The 15,896-nt window shown below is 41.4% G+C and overlaps 1 protein-coding gene across 4 annotated transcripts in view; it reads left to right on the forward strand.

Annotated features, from left to right (window-relative positions):
* The window catches only part of pla1a (phospholipase A1 member A), a 36,053-nt gene extending 22,097 nt beyond the window's left edge, over positions 1-13,956 (forward strand). For 2 of the 4 annotated variants that reach the window (XM_048540230.2, XM_048540227.2), the window contains 3 exons: positions 3,976-4,084; positions 5,357-5,524; positions 10,536-13,956. In XM_048540230.2, coding sequence (XP_048396187.2) covers positions 3,976-4,084; positions 5,357-5,524; positions 10,536-10,614 — 356 coding nt within the window. In that variant the 3' untranslated portion in view covers positions 10,615-13,956. Of the gene's footprint in view, positions 1-3,975; positions 4,085-5,356; positions 5,525-5,603; positions 6,691-10,535 lie in introns of those variants that run through there. The other 2 variants (XR_009446549.1, XM_048540229.2) reach the window with 2 other exon arrangements.
* The last annotated feature ends 1,940 nt before the right edge of the window (positions 13,957-15,896 follow it).

Here is a 15,896-nt window from a genome sequence, read left to right on the forward strand (position 1 = left end):
GTCACTTGCATGAACTGTCAGAACAATGTAGCTTTAGCTGCCTGAACCACCTCGCATCTCACAATACAATGTTATATGCAGTGTAACAGGAGGCCCTGGATACTTGTAACTTTTCTGAAAGTATTTTGTTATTGTTTCAAGGATGGATCAAGAAAATATTTGATGAGAGGAAGCCAGCTATAAATAATTTAACAGCTTACGAACAAAAAGAGCAATGGTGACTTAGGGCAACGTTCACTTCATAATTATAATTGATGCAACTGTTCCCACATTGTCATACAAAATAATGAGAACATGTCAGTGGTTATTTGAATGAAATCATTCTAACTTTATTCCTTGACGGGGTGAAAATAGAGTGTGGCAAGAAATCTGATTTAAACTACAGACTTAACACTAGTAGAAGACTTTACCTGTTAACAATTTCTTCAAACCGCAAGATCAGGAAGGTGGAGTAAATTAACATTTTCTCCAAAAGAATGCATGGTCATTTGCACACTAAATTCCAGCCAGATGAAAATTCAGACTCCTACCCTAGAGTTGTGGTTCTGCAACTAGGTTAGGGATCACGCACAGATTAGTGTAAAATCTGATTATATTTCTATTTGCAAATTCATATAAGAACCTCTATTATTTGCCAGATTAATTTCAATCTGTGTTTTTTCTGGCACTTTCACAGCCTGTCTATAGCTGGCATCCTTGCGGAAACAATGTGATTTTCTGACCCGTGTACAATGAGACATCTTGATGTATTATGTTACGAGGGCTATATCAATTAGATTTTCTGTAAAAAGATACTTGCAGCAGTCTATCTTAATTAGGGTAGCAGATTGGAAGCAAAGTATATTCTGAATGCATTATTCACTTCTTTGTTGATTAGATAGTTCACCCATCTAAATGCAATGCCACTTTTAGAACTTAGTTGTAGGTGGGGAATTCAGATTCCTGCAGAGTTTAAAAGAATGTAGTGGCATTTTTTTAGGATGTATATTTTATGGACATATGACTTCAGCAGGCTGAAGAATCAGGACCACAAGTTCCAAGGCCCTGGATACCAGTGTGATAGATTCTTTTGGAATGATGTGTCTCAGGAAGTGAAAGATCCTTTGGGCATATAAGACAATATAAAGAAACCTCTAATGTTATCTGAATTTGTTGAAGGTCAGTCATCTCATTCCAGGACATCTCTGCAGGATTTCCTCATAGAAGTGCTCTAGACCTAACCAGCTTCAGCTGCTTCATCACTGCCTTCCCTCCATTGTAAAGTCAGAAGTGGGGATGTTCATCACTGATTGGAAACTGAACATTGCACATTCATGTCTCCTCAGATACTGAAGCAATCCATACTCAAATGCAGCAAAACCTGGACAATATGCAGGCCTGGATTGGCAAGTGGCAAGTGGCATTCATGCCACACAAATGTCAGGCTATGACTATCACAAATAAGTGACAATCTAACCACTGCCCCTTGGCATTCAATGGTGTTACCATCACTGAATCCCTCACTATCAACATCTTGGGGGTTACCATTGACCAGAAACTCAACTGGACTCACCACAGAAACACAGTGGCCACAAGTGCAGGTTAAAGCTAGGAATATTCTGGTAAATAACTCCCCTCCTGACTTTCCAAAGCCTGACCACCACCTGCAAGGAATAAGTCAGGAGTGCGATGGAATACTGCCCACTTGCCTTGAAAGGTATAGCTCCAACAACATTTGAGAAGCTTGACACCATCCAATTCAAAGCAGCCTACTTATTCGGCAACACTTTCACAAACATCCCCTTCACCTGTAATAACTTGCTCAGGACATGATCTTAAAAAAAATACAGCAATCCCTTCAACAACACTCATTTTCTAAAATATTCCTTTTCCCATTTGAATCCACAATCGAAATATATAAAAGTAAAAAGAAATTGCCTTTATGGTCCTCCCTTTTTGAACATGCTCCTTAAGTTTTGCGCTGTCTTACGTTCCTTGAAGCAGCAAACATTTTTTCATTGAACGTTGCATAGCTAATAGCCCACCAGCTTTACCCAATGTTATGACTCATGGGATAGCTCACTGGAAGCCAAGTCTCACCATTCCTAGAGTCAGTACAAAAGTTAAAGATTTTATGAAGGATGCAAAGTTCCTCAATTTACCTAACTTTCAGATCTAGCCTGACAGAAAACATGAACCAGGTTTCTGTACTGAACAAGAATCACTACTTATTACAAATAATTAGACTCTAGCTACAAGTTACAAAAACTGACAACATATAATACTGCTAATTAAAATGCTAATCTACCTACAACCTCCCTCTTTTACACTCACACGAGGGAAAAAACTTTTGTTGTTGAGGTAATCTTTATGACTGTTCTGCTGTCCAGCATGTAACTTCAGTTGTCTTTCTCCAGTAGATTCCATCAGTTGGTTAGAGGCACCAGGTGGCCGGTGCACTTTAAAATAGACTCTCTCTTGTCAGTTAAAAATCACAGCTTGCAACAAATGTTGATGGAAAGGTTAGCTGATTTCCTACAGGTTTACAATGAATTTGTTTTGTTAACACAGGCTGCTTCTGATTTGAGACTGAACAGAGTAGCCCTCTTTTTCTATAACTTGTTCCTATCTCCAAGCTGTTCAGTTACCCTGGAATCAATTTCTCATTTCTCGGCAGGTAATAAAGTCTCTACCATTGATAACTAGTCACTAGTTCATAGACCAATCAACTTCTTGTTGCTAGAAAAAGTTGTATCTGTAGCACACCATGGCTCTAAATCAACAGCAACAAACCTTAGTTACTGCTTGTTCAAACAGTTGTTTATGATGTTTGCCATGGATGTTCGGTTACCTGATTTCTAAAACTGCAGCCACCCTTTTCAAACATTGGGCTTAAAACAGCTCTTCCTCATTTCAATAACCAACACAAAATAAAAAGACATGGTTCTTTCATTATGTACCTAAAATGAGACCTGCGAATGTCTGTGATTTGCTCAAATGTGTGTCTTGTAGGACTTCATCACATCTGTCCATGGGAACATCATTAATATCACAAGTTACAACTGTGGGAAATAGCCCCAACCATGCATTATTGTCATGAGCCATGGCACAGCAAATTGTCACATGACGAAAGCAGCTTGGCAATTTCTTGTCCAGTGTGTGTGCTCAGCGCTACGAGAAGGTGACTCATTTATTTACATTTGATTAACCACAACTGCTGTGCCTTTCCTGGTCAACTTTCTGTACTCATACATTTTAACACAATCCCACGCACCAATGAGAACCCTGCCAGACTACAGAACTGCATAAAGCTCTTTCTCTATTTCCTTGATTTAATTGGGAAAGAAATAGATTCCATGGCCCATATTTAAGTATCAATCTCAATGCACAAACATACTAATCTTTTACTTAAGAATGTTGTTGAGTATGGTCCAGTTTTGAAGAAATACAAAGCAATTGTGAAGTTGTCTATTACAGACAAGGCTGTTCTTCCAAAGGAAATGGGCTGTAGCTCTTCAGCTAGCTATTGACAAACCACCCAACAGAGAAGGACTGCTTTCTGATGCAACAAGGTACAGGGAAATTTAAGGAACAGTTTTCCAACCTGAAATCCCAGCTGAGTTAGTATTTGTACGCAGAGAGTAGACTTTCTGCCTCGTCTCTCTCTAATTGCCTTCTGTTCAGGCCCTTCCATTTCATCATCTGAAGGAAATGCTTCCTTTTCATAGCAATGCACAATATAATTCCCAATTGAGAAATTGACATCTTCAGTGCAAAAGTTCACTTTTTGCAAATCTGACTAAAAGCACAGCAAATGCACTGATAGACCCACCAGAGTAATAAAAACTAAAACTGATATCGGACAAAGCAGCAACAAATTTATACTGCAAAAATCAAAATGGCCTCTTCAGTGGAATATGAGCAAAAAACAGAAATTGAAAGAAAATTCATCCACATATCACGCATTGACTAAATGTTTATTTCTTCCCCAACCAGTGAAACATTTTCTGCTGGAAATATTTTATGAACAATTAGGTTTCCATGAGCAACGTATCAAAATAAAATTCCAAAGCCACTCCAACGCATCATACCTTCATCTAACAATGTAAGTATTTAATTGTAGGGCACTCTGATGTAGTGTCCCTACCTCTGAATCAAGAGTCCCAGGCTTAAGTCCTACCTGTGCCCAAGATGTGTATTAAAATCTTTGAGCAGGTTGAATCCAAAAAATCTTTATTTTAGATTTTTTTTAAACAGAATGCACATCGTGTCAATTGCATGCTTTCTAAAATACCGCAGAAGCTTAATCTGATCTGTGAACTTTCCGTCCAAAGGTGCTTATGACAATTGGATGTTAACCAAGCGATTCCACAAAAGAAACCAATTCAAAAGCAGTGTAGTTAGAACAGCACACTAATGATATGCAATCTTGTAATACTAATTGCATTTCACAGAGGTTCTGTTGTTACTGTAGTTATTGTAGTAGTCACATTAGAAGGGAAACATGTCAAGGATATAATGTAATAACACATAAGAAATAGAAGCAGGAAAAGGCCATTAGGCTCTTGAGTGTACTCCACCTTTCGATAACATCATGGCTGATTTGATTGCGGCCTTAACTCCAATTTCCTGCCCACCATGTCTAACTCTTGATTCATTTATTGATCAAAAAAATGAAACAGATTGGCTCAATTTGTAGTCATAGTAACAAGGTCAGCCAGATGAATCTCATAAATATGAGTCCCCTGATTGGGGCTGGCTATCTGGTCCAATCAGGGAGCACTGGCTGACAGAATAAAAGGAGGGCTGTCAAAAATTCTGACACTGAGTGCTGACTCTGATGATGTTGCGCAGATTGAAGGGCTTTCCATGCATAAACAAAGGGGTGACTTGGTGACCTGGCCTCTGCGGAGTTATTTCAGCAGAGATAAACAGATGTGAAGCTCACTTTAATAAGCAAAGTAATACAAGGACAATTAAATCTGTCATTAAATGTAAACTAGCAGAAAAACAATTACAATTTCCAACACATTTATCCATAGCACCCTACTGACTCAAGTAAATCAAAGGCTTAAATCAGGGCAGTTAAGCTACCTTCATGAAATTCTTTGGAAATATAGTGCAAGCTCCAGTTATGTGCATAAAGAAGGCCCCTGTCACACCTCTGACCAAGTTACAGTGACAGACCAGAAACCGATCCAAAAAAATTGTAAGCAAAGGCATATCTAGAGTTTTTGTCAAGTTAACATTGTAATAGCCTATCAACAAAATAAACAAGAAATTTTTGAATTCCATCCTCCGTCACAACCAACATGAACAGTTAAGGAGCAAGATTGAAAGCATTACCCAATTTCTCACTTTTATATTTTCTTTATAGACCTAAAAAGCAATCAAATGAAAGCACAATAAGAAGAGTGATACCATACGATGCCAGTTTTGGGAACGTGAATGACGTCACTATTCAACTGTCATCCAGTTGGCGCAGGAAAAGATATCCAATTCATATTGAGAAGTTACGTATTAGGGAGCTCCCTTTGAATGACAGGTATATCATTTCTCTGTGGGTAGCTGAGGGTGTATCATAGTTTCACTTTCTTCCTAAACTTTCTTTTCTTTCTTTATAGAGCCATGGAGTGATATAGCACAGACCCTTCAGCCCCACCAGTCCATGCAGACCATAATCTCAAACTAAACGAGTTCCGACTTCCTGTGCTTGGCCCATATCCCTCCAAAAATTTCTTATTCATATACTTATCTAAATGTCTTTCAAATATTGCAACTGTTCCCACATCCACCACTCCCTCTGGAAGTTCATTCCACTCATGAACCACTGTCTGTAAAAAAAAATTGTCCCCTGTGCCTTTTTTAAATCTTTCTCCTCTCACTATAAAAATATGCCCCTGGTCTTGCAATTCTCCACCATAGGGAAAAGAGGCCTGATCTTGTCCAAATCCCTCATTATTTTACAAACCTCTGTAAGTTCACCTCTCAACTTGCCACACTCCAGTGAAAAAAGATCCAGCCTATATCCACCCTCTCTTTATAACACAAACCCTCTATTCCCAGCAACATCCTGGTAAATCTCTGTTGAACCTCATTTTCTAAATGAGTTGACTAATTTCGAGACATGACTCCACATGGACCAGTAACTTTCAATAAACTGGCTGCTTGAAATGTCAAAATTGTAGTCTGTTTGAGTAAGATGGGGGTTATTTCAAAAACTCAATCCTCCCCTTCCCTGACATCATTTTTGGAGTTTTTGTACACAGGAGTAATTGAATAGTATTCACAAATGGGAACTCAATTGAATTTTCCTCTCCCTGCATGAAGGGCTCTATAGGTATTATTGACCCAATAAAAATTTGCAGAACTACTGCCCCAAACCCCGCATCAATCTCATGATTTTCTAACTGATGTGGTTTCTGATGATTGTAATTTTTTGGGGGCCGGCGGGGCGACATGAAATTGTCCTTTATAATACTTCCAGAGGTGACGTATGCAGTCAGTCATATTTGAACCTGAGATAAGATTCTGTTCACATATTCAGTCCCTCATCAGGACCATCTATTACCTCTCAGTGCCTGAAATGAAATTGTCACCTAAGCCTTTATTACCACTGGCCTTGGCTATCCCAATGCTCTCCACCACATCAACTGAACTATATTCATATCCACGCATTGGCTGTCCATATCCACACAAAGCCCTTTTCTGGTAAGCCATCACACATGATCCTGTGGCTCGTGGTTAAGTAACAGTCAGAATATATCATTCTCACCTTTGTTTACAGATTCCTGAATGATTTTCCTCCTTCCTCATCTCTGTCACATCCTTCTGCCCTACTGCATTCAGAGATCTCAGTGCTGCTCCAGTTCTACTCTCCCTGATTGTCATTATTCCACCATTCATGGTCATGCTATCAGCAGCCTCTGTATTAAGCTCTGGGATTCCCTTCTTTAACCTTGCTCTCTTCCCTTTTCCAACTTTAAGATGCTCCTTTAAACATGCCTCTTTACCCAAATGCATAGTAATCTCTCCTAATATCCGTTCTTAAGCAGAATGGTGCCTAAGTTTATTTGAATATTTCTGGTGAGATATCTTAGGATGCTTTATCATGTTAAATGTACAACATAAAATGCAAGTCCTTAAGCTGTTGCTGGTAAAATTAAATTTCATTGGTATGTCTGCAGACAGCAGCAGAAGCAGACCATTTGACCCCTTGAGTCTGCTCCACCATCCAATAAGATTATGGCAGATCTGTTTGTCTTTCAAGTTTCACACTACCATCCAACGCATATTACACTTGGTTCCCTTGTCCAACAAGGATCAATCCGGTATGTCACAAACATGGGAAATGACTCACTTATATCTATACAAATAATTCGCAATCTCAGCCACAGCGTGAGGAAATCTGGTGTGTAGAATTCCATTTACTTACATCACGAAAGCAGAAAAAAGGCTGTAATGGGAATTAAAGTAACCACTGTACTATATATGAAAAAAGTTTAATGTTATAACAGCAAACAAATGGTGGAAATAGTTAAGATTTATTGTAACATTACCAGCACCTTTTGTCTTGCACCAATATTCATTTCTCATTAAATCTTTCTCATCTAGTGACCCTTCTTCAAAACCGGGTCAGCGGACCCGAAACGTTAACTCTGATTTCTCTCCACAAATGCTACCAGACCTGCTGAGCTTTTTCAGCAACATCTGTTTCAGTTTCTGATTTCCAGCACTGCGGTTCTTTCGGATTTTTTGTTTCATTTAATCTATCACCTCTTCTACCCCATCTCATCCTGTCCTTCCCCAAGTCTTTAATAAATTGAAATGTGTTAATGTGTTAAATTTAATATGTTAAATGTATCTAATTATTTCCTGTTCTGGAAGTTCTATCCACACTGATGTTACCTGACCTTACTATTTCCAACATTTCCATTTGTATTTCATACTTCCAACAACTGTGTTATTTTGCTTTTACAGTCATAGAGCTGTACAGTGTGGAAACAGACCGTTCAGACCAAGTAGTCCATGCCCACCAGATATCCTAAATCAATCTATTCCTTTTTGGCAGCATTTGGCCCATATCCCTCTAATTTCTTCCTATTCATAAACACATTCAGATGCCTTTTAAATGTTGTAATTGTACCAGCCTCCACCACTTCCTCTGGCAGCTCATTCCATACAAGCACCACTCTCTGTGTGAAAAAATTGCCCCTCAGTTCCCTTCTAAATCTTTCCCCTCTCACATTAACCCTATGCCCGCTAGGTTTGGACTTCCCCACCCTGGGGAAAAGACCTTGGCTATTCAACTTATCCATGTCCCTCATGATTTTATAAACCCTTATAAGGTCACCCGTCAGCTTCTGATGCTTCAGGCAAAATAGCCCCAGCCGATTCAGCCTGTCCCTAAAGCTCAAACCCTCCAACCCTGGCAACATCCTTGTAAATCTCTTCTGAACCCTTTCAAGTTTCACAACATCCTTCCTATAACAGGGTGAACAGAATTGCACACAGTATTCCAAAAGTGACTGAACCACTGTCCTGTACAGCATCAACATGACTGACTAACATCTATACTCAAAGCACTGACCAATAAAGGCTAGCATACCTAATTGAGGTATACAAGATAATGAGAGGCATAGATAGAGTTGATAGCCAGAGACTATTTCCCAGGGCAGAAATGGCTAGCACGAGGGGTCATAGTTTTAAGCTGGTTGGTGGAAAGTATAGAGGGGATGTCAGAGGCAGGTTCTTTACGCAGAGAGTTGTGAGAGCATGGAATGCGTTGCCAGCAGCAGTTGTGGAAGCAAGGTCATTGGGGTCATTTAAGAGACTGCTGGACATGTATATGGTCACAGAAATTTGAGGGTGCATACATGAGGATCAATGGTCGGCACAACATTGTGGGCTGAAGGGCCTGTTCTGTGCTGTACCGTTCTATATTCTATGTTCTATACCAAAAGCGTTCATCACTATCCTGTTTAACTGGGACTCCACTTTCAGGGAACTATGAACCTGCACCCAAAGGACTGTTTGTTCAGTAACACTCCCCAGGACCTTACCATTGAGTGTACATGTCCTGCTGTGATGTGCCTTTCCAAAATGCAGCGCCTCACATTTATCTAAATCAAACTCCATCTGCCACTCCTCAGCCCATTTGGCCCATCTGATCAAGATCCCATTGTGTTCTGAGGTAACCTTCTTTGCTGTCTACTACACCTCCAATTTTGGTGTCATCTGCAAACTTAATAACCATATTCCTATGTTCACATCCAAATCATTTATATAAATGACGAAAAGCAGTGGACCCAGCACCAATCCTTGTGGCACACCGCTGGTCACAGGCCTCCTGTCTGAAAAACAGCCCTCTGCCACCACCCTCTGTCTCCTACATTCAAGCCAGTTCTATATTCGAATGGCTAGTTCTCCCTCTATTCCATATGATCTAATCTTGCGAACCAGTCTACCATGAGGAACCTTGTCAAACACCTTACTGAAATCTATATAGATCATGTCCGCCGCTCTGCCTTCATCAATCCCATTTGTTACTTCTTCAAAAAACTCAGACAAGTTAGTGAGACACTATTTCCCACACCCAAAGCCATGTTGATTATCCCTAATTAGTCCTGACTTTCCAAACACACGTAAATCCTGTCCCTTAGGATTCCCTCCAACAACTTGCCCGCCACCAATATCAAGGTCACAGGTCTATAGTTGCCCCGCCTTTTCCTTACCACCTTCCTTAAATAGTGGCATCACATTAGACAACTTCCAGTCTTTCAGAACCTTACCTGTGGCTATCAGACAGAATAACATCTCAGCAAGGGACCCAGCAATCGCTCCCCTAGCTTCCTGCAGAATTTGAGGGTACATCTGATTTATCCACCCTTTCAGCACCTCCTCTGTAATATGGGCATTTTTTAAGATGTCTATATTTATTTCCTCACGTTCTCTATCTTCCATTTCCTACTTCACTGTAAACACTGATGCAAAATACTCATTTAGTATTTCCACCATCTCCTGTGGTTCCACACATAGGTGGCCTCACTGATCTTTAAGGGACCCTATTCTCACCTTGTTACTTTTTTGCCCTTAATAAATATGCAGAAATCCTTTGGATTCTCCTTAACCATATTTGCCAAAGCTATCGCATATCCCTTTTTTAGTCTCCTGATTTCCTCTTCAGTATAATGCTATTGCCTTTATACTCTTCTAGGGATTCACCCTGGGTCCCTTGCTGAGATATTAGTCTGTCTGATAGCCACAGATAAGATGCTGAAAGACTGTAAGTTGTCTAATGTGATGCCACTATTTAAGGAAGGTGGTAAGGAAAAGGCAGGGAACTTTAGACCTGAGACCCTGAATGTTTCATTCTTCTTCTTGATCAAAACCTCAACTTCTCTAATCATCTGGCATTGCCTACACCTACCAGCCAAATAAACCTTTATGTTCTCCTATATCTTATGGGTTAAGTTATGAACAACTAACAACTGTTATAACGGACTGTCTTACGCAGATTGTTACCTTCTGTAACTTTAATTTTCTTTCCCTTTTAGTGAAAGGCCACCCCGCTGTATCTATAACATCGTCTTATACAGAGAAATAATTTTTGAGCAGCTTTCTAATTGTCTTTAGAAGCAGAATGTCTCTACATCCTGTGATCCTTCAAGAACAAGACTGCCAGACATAGCCTTATCTAAGAACACAGTGGGCTAAGGAAGACAAACATAATGTCACATTTTCAACTGCAAAGATTTATTGGGTAGATTATGAACAAAGAAAACTGAATTTGGTCATCTAGGTTGAATGTAAAAATTTGTTTGAATTTGTTATAATGTTCTGTAATAATACAGAATTCAAGGAAATGTCAGATAGCATAATCAGGTACTATCTGTAGGGATACTGTCTGTTTGGGGCATGCAATTACAATCAGCCTGACAAGAAGACACACTGGGTCTGACCCATCACCCGCACTTCAGCCATCACCACCCTCTTCCCTCCTGCAACAGTAAAAGGGTTCCCCATGTCCTTACCTACCATTCCACCAGCATCCACATCCAGAAGATCATCAGACATCATTTCCACCACCACCAGTCAGAAACCATCACCAGACACATTTTCCTCTCCCCTCCCTTGTGCACCTTCTGCAGGGACTGTTCCCTCCAGCACGCCCTGGTCCACTCTTCCTTCACCCCCAACATCCCCCTACAGCCCCACGGCACCTTCCCCTGCAACTGGCGAAGGTGTAACACCTGCCCATTTACCTCCTCCCTCCCCATTACCCAAGGTCCCAAACATACCTTCCAGGTGAAGCAGCACTTTATGTGCATTTGACACAATCTAATCTATTGCATCCGCTGTTGACAATATGGCCTCCCCTACATTGGGCGAACAAAGCATGGACTGGCCGCTTTGCAAAACATCTATGTTCTGCTCACAGAAAAGACCCTGAACTTCTTGTTGCCTACCACTTTAACACAACACCCTGTTCCCTGGTCAACACCTCTGTTTCAGGCTTGCTGCAGTGTTCCAGTGAAGCTCAACACAAGCTGGAAGAACAACACTTCATTTTCCTCTTGGGCACCCTGCAGCCATCCAGACTCAATGTCAAATTTTAGGGCCTAAACTCTCCCATGTCCTAGCCCCCGACCCCACACACTAGGCCTTGTTATCACATAGACTGCCATTTACACACTACCTATTGTTAACCACTAACAGTCTCCACAGACAGCTATTCACCCTCCTAGCTGAACTCGTCCTCACCCTCAACAACTTTTCTTTCAATTCCTCCCACTTCCTACAGACAAAGGGGGTGGCCATGGGTACCCGCATGCCTCTTTGTAGGTTACGTGGAACAGTCCCTCTTCCGCACCTACACTGGCCCAAAACCCCACCTCTTCCTCCATTACATTGATGACTGTATCAGCACTGCCTCGTGCTCCCAAGAGGAGCTCGAGAAAAGCTTTTCTGATGAAGGGTCTTGGCCTGAAACGTCAGCTTTTGTGCTCCTAAGATGTTGCTTGGTCTGCTGTGTTCATCCAGCTACACACTTTGTTATTCACCCTCCTAGCCAGATTGTTATCAACTCCTTTGTCTATTCAACTGCTGTTCTCTCTCTTTGGGCTCTATCCCCACAGATGCTACCAGACCTGCTGAGCTTCTCCAGCAATGTCCATATTTTTTGTTGACGAAGACATATGACCTGTTTACAGTTGTAGTGTAGCTTCCATAATTATTCCACTTTTGGAACGAAATCTTTTCAATCAGTGAATTAAGGTTATTGTTAAATTTCATTCACCTAATTTTCTCTGCAATTCCTCCTCAAATTACCCTCACCCATTCATCATGAACAATTATGAGGATTAGGCACATCAACCATTTAATTTTTCCAAATATGCAACTTTCTAATTGACTTCAGTTGGTCTGCAAAGTGACATCTCTGGAGGAGAAGATAGGCTCCAATTTCTGTAAAATACGAGCTGAACATTTAGTTACTACTGCCTTCCTCAGACAGCTTGGCTAAGACTGTCAAGGATTGGTATTATAAATGAATCTTAAGCATAAATGTCAGTCAAATATTGCAAGTTGACCCATTGGCTCAGATTTGATCCTTCAATTCATTTCTTCTTCATTTGGAGAGAAAATTAAACTAAAATGGATTAACAATTAACGTAATTCACAGGTTTACATGTTTGATTCTAAAAGCTATACAATGTTGGCAGCCAAAGTACAACAATAAACCTGAGATAACAAGGTGTGGAGCTGGATGAACACAGCAGGCCAAGCAGCATCAGAGGAGCAGGAAGGCTGACGTTTCAGGCCTACACCCTTCTTCAGAAAATACAACGACAAACCTAATGTCCTTTTCTCAGACCTATTGTAATAATACGTCTACTGCAGGCAGTACTTGAACATGCATGTAAAATTTGCCTGAAACTTTTATTACTACAGCACATTATATGCAAGAAATTAACTGACATGCATTAGCGTATGAATGAATGATTTATTGTCACATATTTAGGGACAATGTATTCAGTTGGCACAATCTGGCACCATTTTGAGATACTAAAGAATACAAAGACAGTACTTAATCAGAGTTCATCTTCATTGGCTGGGGTCCCAAACACAGCTACAGGACTTTGGCAAGCCTCTGCAAGGGTCCTGGTCCAAGCCAACTGCAGGCAGGAGTCTCCATTCTGCCAGCCGGTGCCTCACCGCCAAGTCCAGGAGGCCATGCATCAGACCTATGAAGCCAGGAGACCCAACCACACTGCTCCTGACTGCCCATGACATCAGGAAGATGAGAAAAAAGAAGAAAAGATGAAAAGAAGAGGGAAGGAAAAATGCGGCTGGTCTGTAGCTGTTTGCATAATACGTAATACCATGTAATGGCTATTGATTTGAATAATTGTTAGTGACGCCTGGAATAAAACAGGCTGTAAATTATAAACATTTACAATAAAAACAGAAAATATTGGAAATGCACAGCCAGCCCCACCAGAATGTGAAGTGTGGACACATTAAGGTTTTCAGTGGAAACCTTTCAGCAAAACTGAGAAAATGAGGCAAGTGGTCACTAGATCTGATGAAAAGGAAGATGAAGAGTATGAGTAATAAATAAAGACCCTGGACTACCTCAGATTCCTTCAAGACTCTCTGTGATTTTCAGGTCTAGACATGTGCTGTCAGTATTTCATAGAATTCTTGTGTGTGGCTTCAGTGTGACGCAAATGTGGGGGTGCACATGTCTGAGTTCTCTGTTGCAGACGTACATCTTGGAGGAGGGGTATCAAGTTTTCCTACACAGAGCCTTGAAACTGCAGTTGCAGCTTCTTTAAAGTGTAGCTACATGACCTATTGGATAAGAAATTAACTTTTTGATGAATGGAATTGCAGCTAGTGTTAGGAAATGATGATGAAGTCAGACAATTCCAGGATTGGTGGCTTTAATGACAAAGCATTTGTTCAGTGAGTTGCAGGCAGTGAGTTATGCTGAGGAAGAATTTCTTATAGTAAAACTCCATTTTTGGGTGAGGGGGGAGGGATTCTGGGCAGCAAGTATCCATCACACAATTCCCCAGAGGGACATGGTGCCAAGTTCTGAAAATACAAATCCAAAAACTAGAAGAATTGAGGCTATTCTGTGAGGGGAGGTTACTGAATCATTTGAAGGAGCAGGCTGAGTCTTATCCATTTTGAGATGTGTCAAGTTTTTGTGAGGATTTTTGTTGCCATAGGGCCTAGCGTGTTTTTTGCTGTGTCTTTCCAAAGTTAAGTCATGAATTACTGACCCCACCCCATGGCATCACTTAAATCCACTTCCAGCCCTACCTTCCCATGTCTCATTCTCTGAGAATCCTGCCACTCAGCAGATATCCGCTAGAAGATAGCATCCCTTGTGTCTGAAGAAGGGTCTCAACCCAAAATATCAGCTTTCCTGCTCCTATGATGCTGCCTGGCCTGCTGTGTTCTTCCACCTTCACACTGTGTTATCTCAGACTTCAGCATCAGCAGTTCTTACTATCTCTTGTGTCTGTGCCATCTTCAAAAGGTCACTGTGCACTGGCATTCCAAAGCTAATTAACAGACAGAATCTGAATATGGTAGAAAGGGGGAAGATGGTGCCACAATTCACTAACAGGGACCTGGAGTACCTGGTGAATGGTCTGTGCCAACCAGGCCTCTGCCGTCAGGTTGCTATCAGATCAGTAAGATCTGCAGGGTGTGGAGGAATGACCAACTGTGCAACAATTGGCACGGCCAATCCACCTGGCCTGCACATCTTTGGACTGTGGGAAGAAACCAGAGCGCCTGGAGGAAACCCGCACAGTTATGGGCAGAATGTGCAAACTCCATGTAGACAGTTGCCCCAGGGTGGAATCGAGCCTGCTGTGAGGCAGGAGCGCTAGCCACTGAGCCAGCATTCTGGCCATCACATGGAAGCAAAATGAACAATGCATGAACATGGCATTGGGTCATGCTGATGGCTTTTGTCTTCCCCATGCAACATCGCTTTGTTGTGTGGCCTCAGCACCCAAAAGCCTATCTGTCAATGATTCGAATAGCCATTTCTGTGACAGGTAGGTGCACACTGGAAGGACAATTGATTAGGAAGACCAGTGATTTCAGGCTCCTAGGTTTGTATCCTGTATACTAGATGGGTATAATGTTCTTTCCCTTCAAAAGCCCTCCCACATTGGTACTGCACCCTCTCTTACAGGTTGAGATATTTACCCCACCCAGACCGAGTGGACACTTCCTTCCTCATTGCACAGTTTTACTTTCCAGCACAATGGAAGGTGACAGTGAGTGTTCCTTGTCAAGTGGCTTCCAGCCTCTGTCTGATTGTTCCCAAACATCCAGATCTCCTTCCTGGTAGCGTACCCCAAAAACCCACAGGCTTCATACTTCCTTAAGTCTCCAGCCAATCCACCTGCACAGACTTTCACCTACCCACCTTCCACCTCCAGCCCCTGGCATATGAGGTGGTCATGCCAGGTATGGTCATTCACTGGTCCACCCATGAAGCCAGCCTGACTGTGGATGATACCCCTTAAGCATGACCCCATTCCCATCCATTTCCCATAGCCTCCATTTACTAATACTGTTGCCCACTTTGCATATGTAGTCCTCCCTTCCCAATGCTTGCAGATCCCAGTCCCAAAATCCAACTTGGTGAGTATCATTCCCACAGCAGTGGTCACCATTGCTGCTCCTGATATCTTGCTGGCCTTAAGTTTTATCCCAACACAAATTTGCCAAGATTCCACCCCATAGTTTTAACTCATAACAGGAAAGGCTAAAACTACTGCCAATATACTGGTTCAGTGAGTTGGAGGATCTAGTTAGTAGAAGAAAGGCATGCGATTTGACAGAGAACAGAATAAACAAGTTTTTTCAACAGAAATGTTGATGGT

Source organism: Stegostoma tigrinum, chromosome 12 (genome assembly GCF_030684315.1).
Source record: "Stegostoma tigrinum isolate sSteTig4 chromosome 12, sSteTig4.hap1, whole genome shotgun sequence".
Classification (NCBI taxonomy): Eukaryota; Metazoa; Chordata; class Chondrichthyes; order Orectolobiformes; family Stegostomatidae; genus Stegostoma; species Stegostoma tigrinum.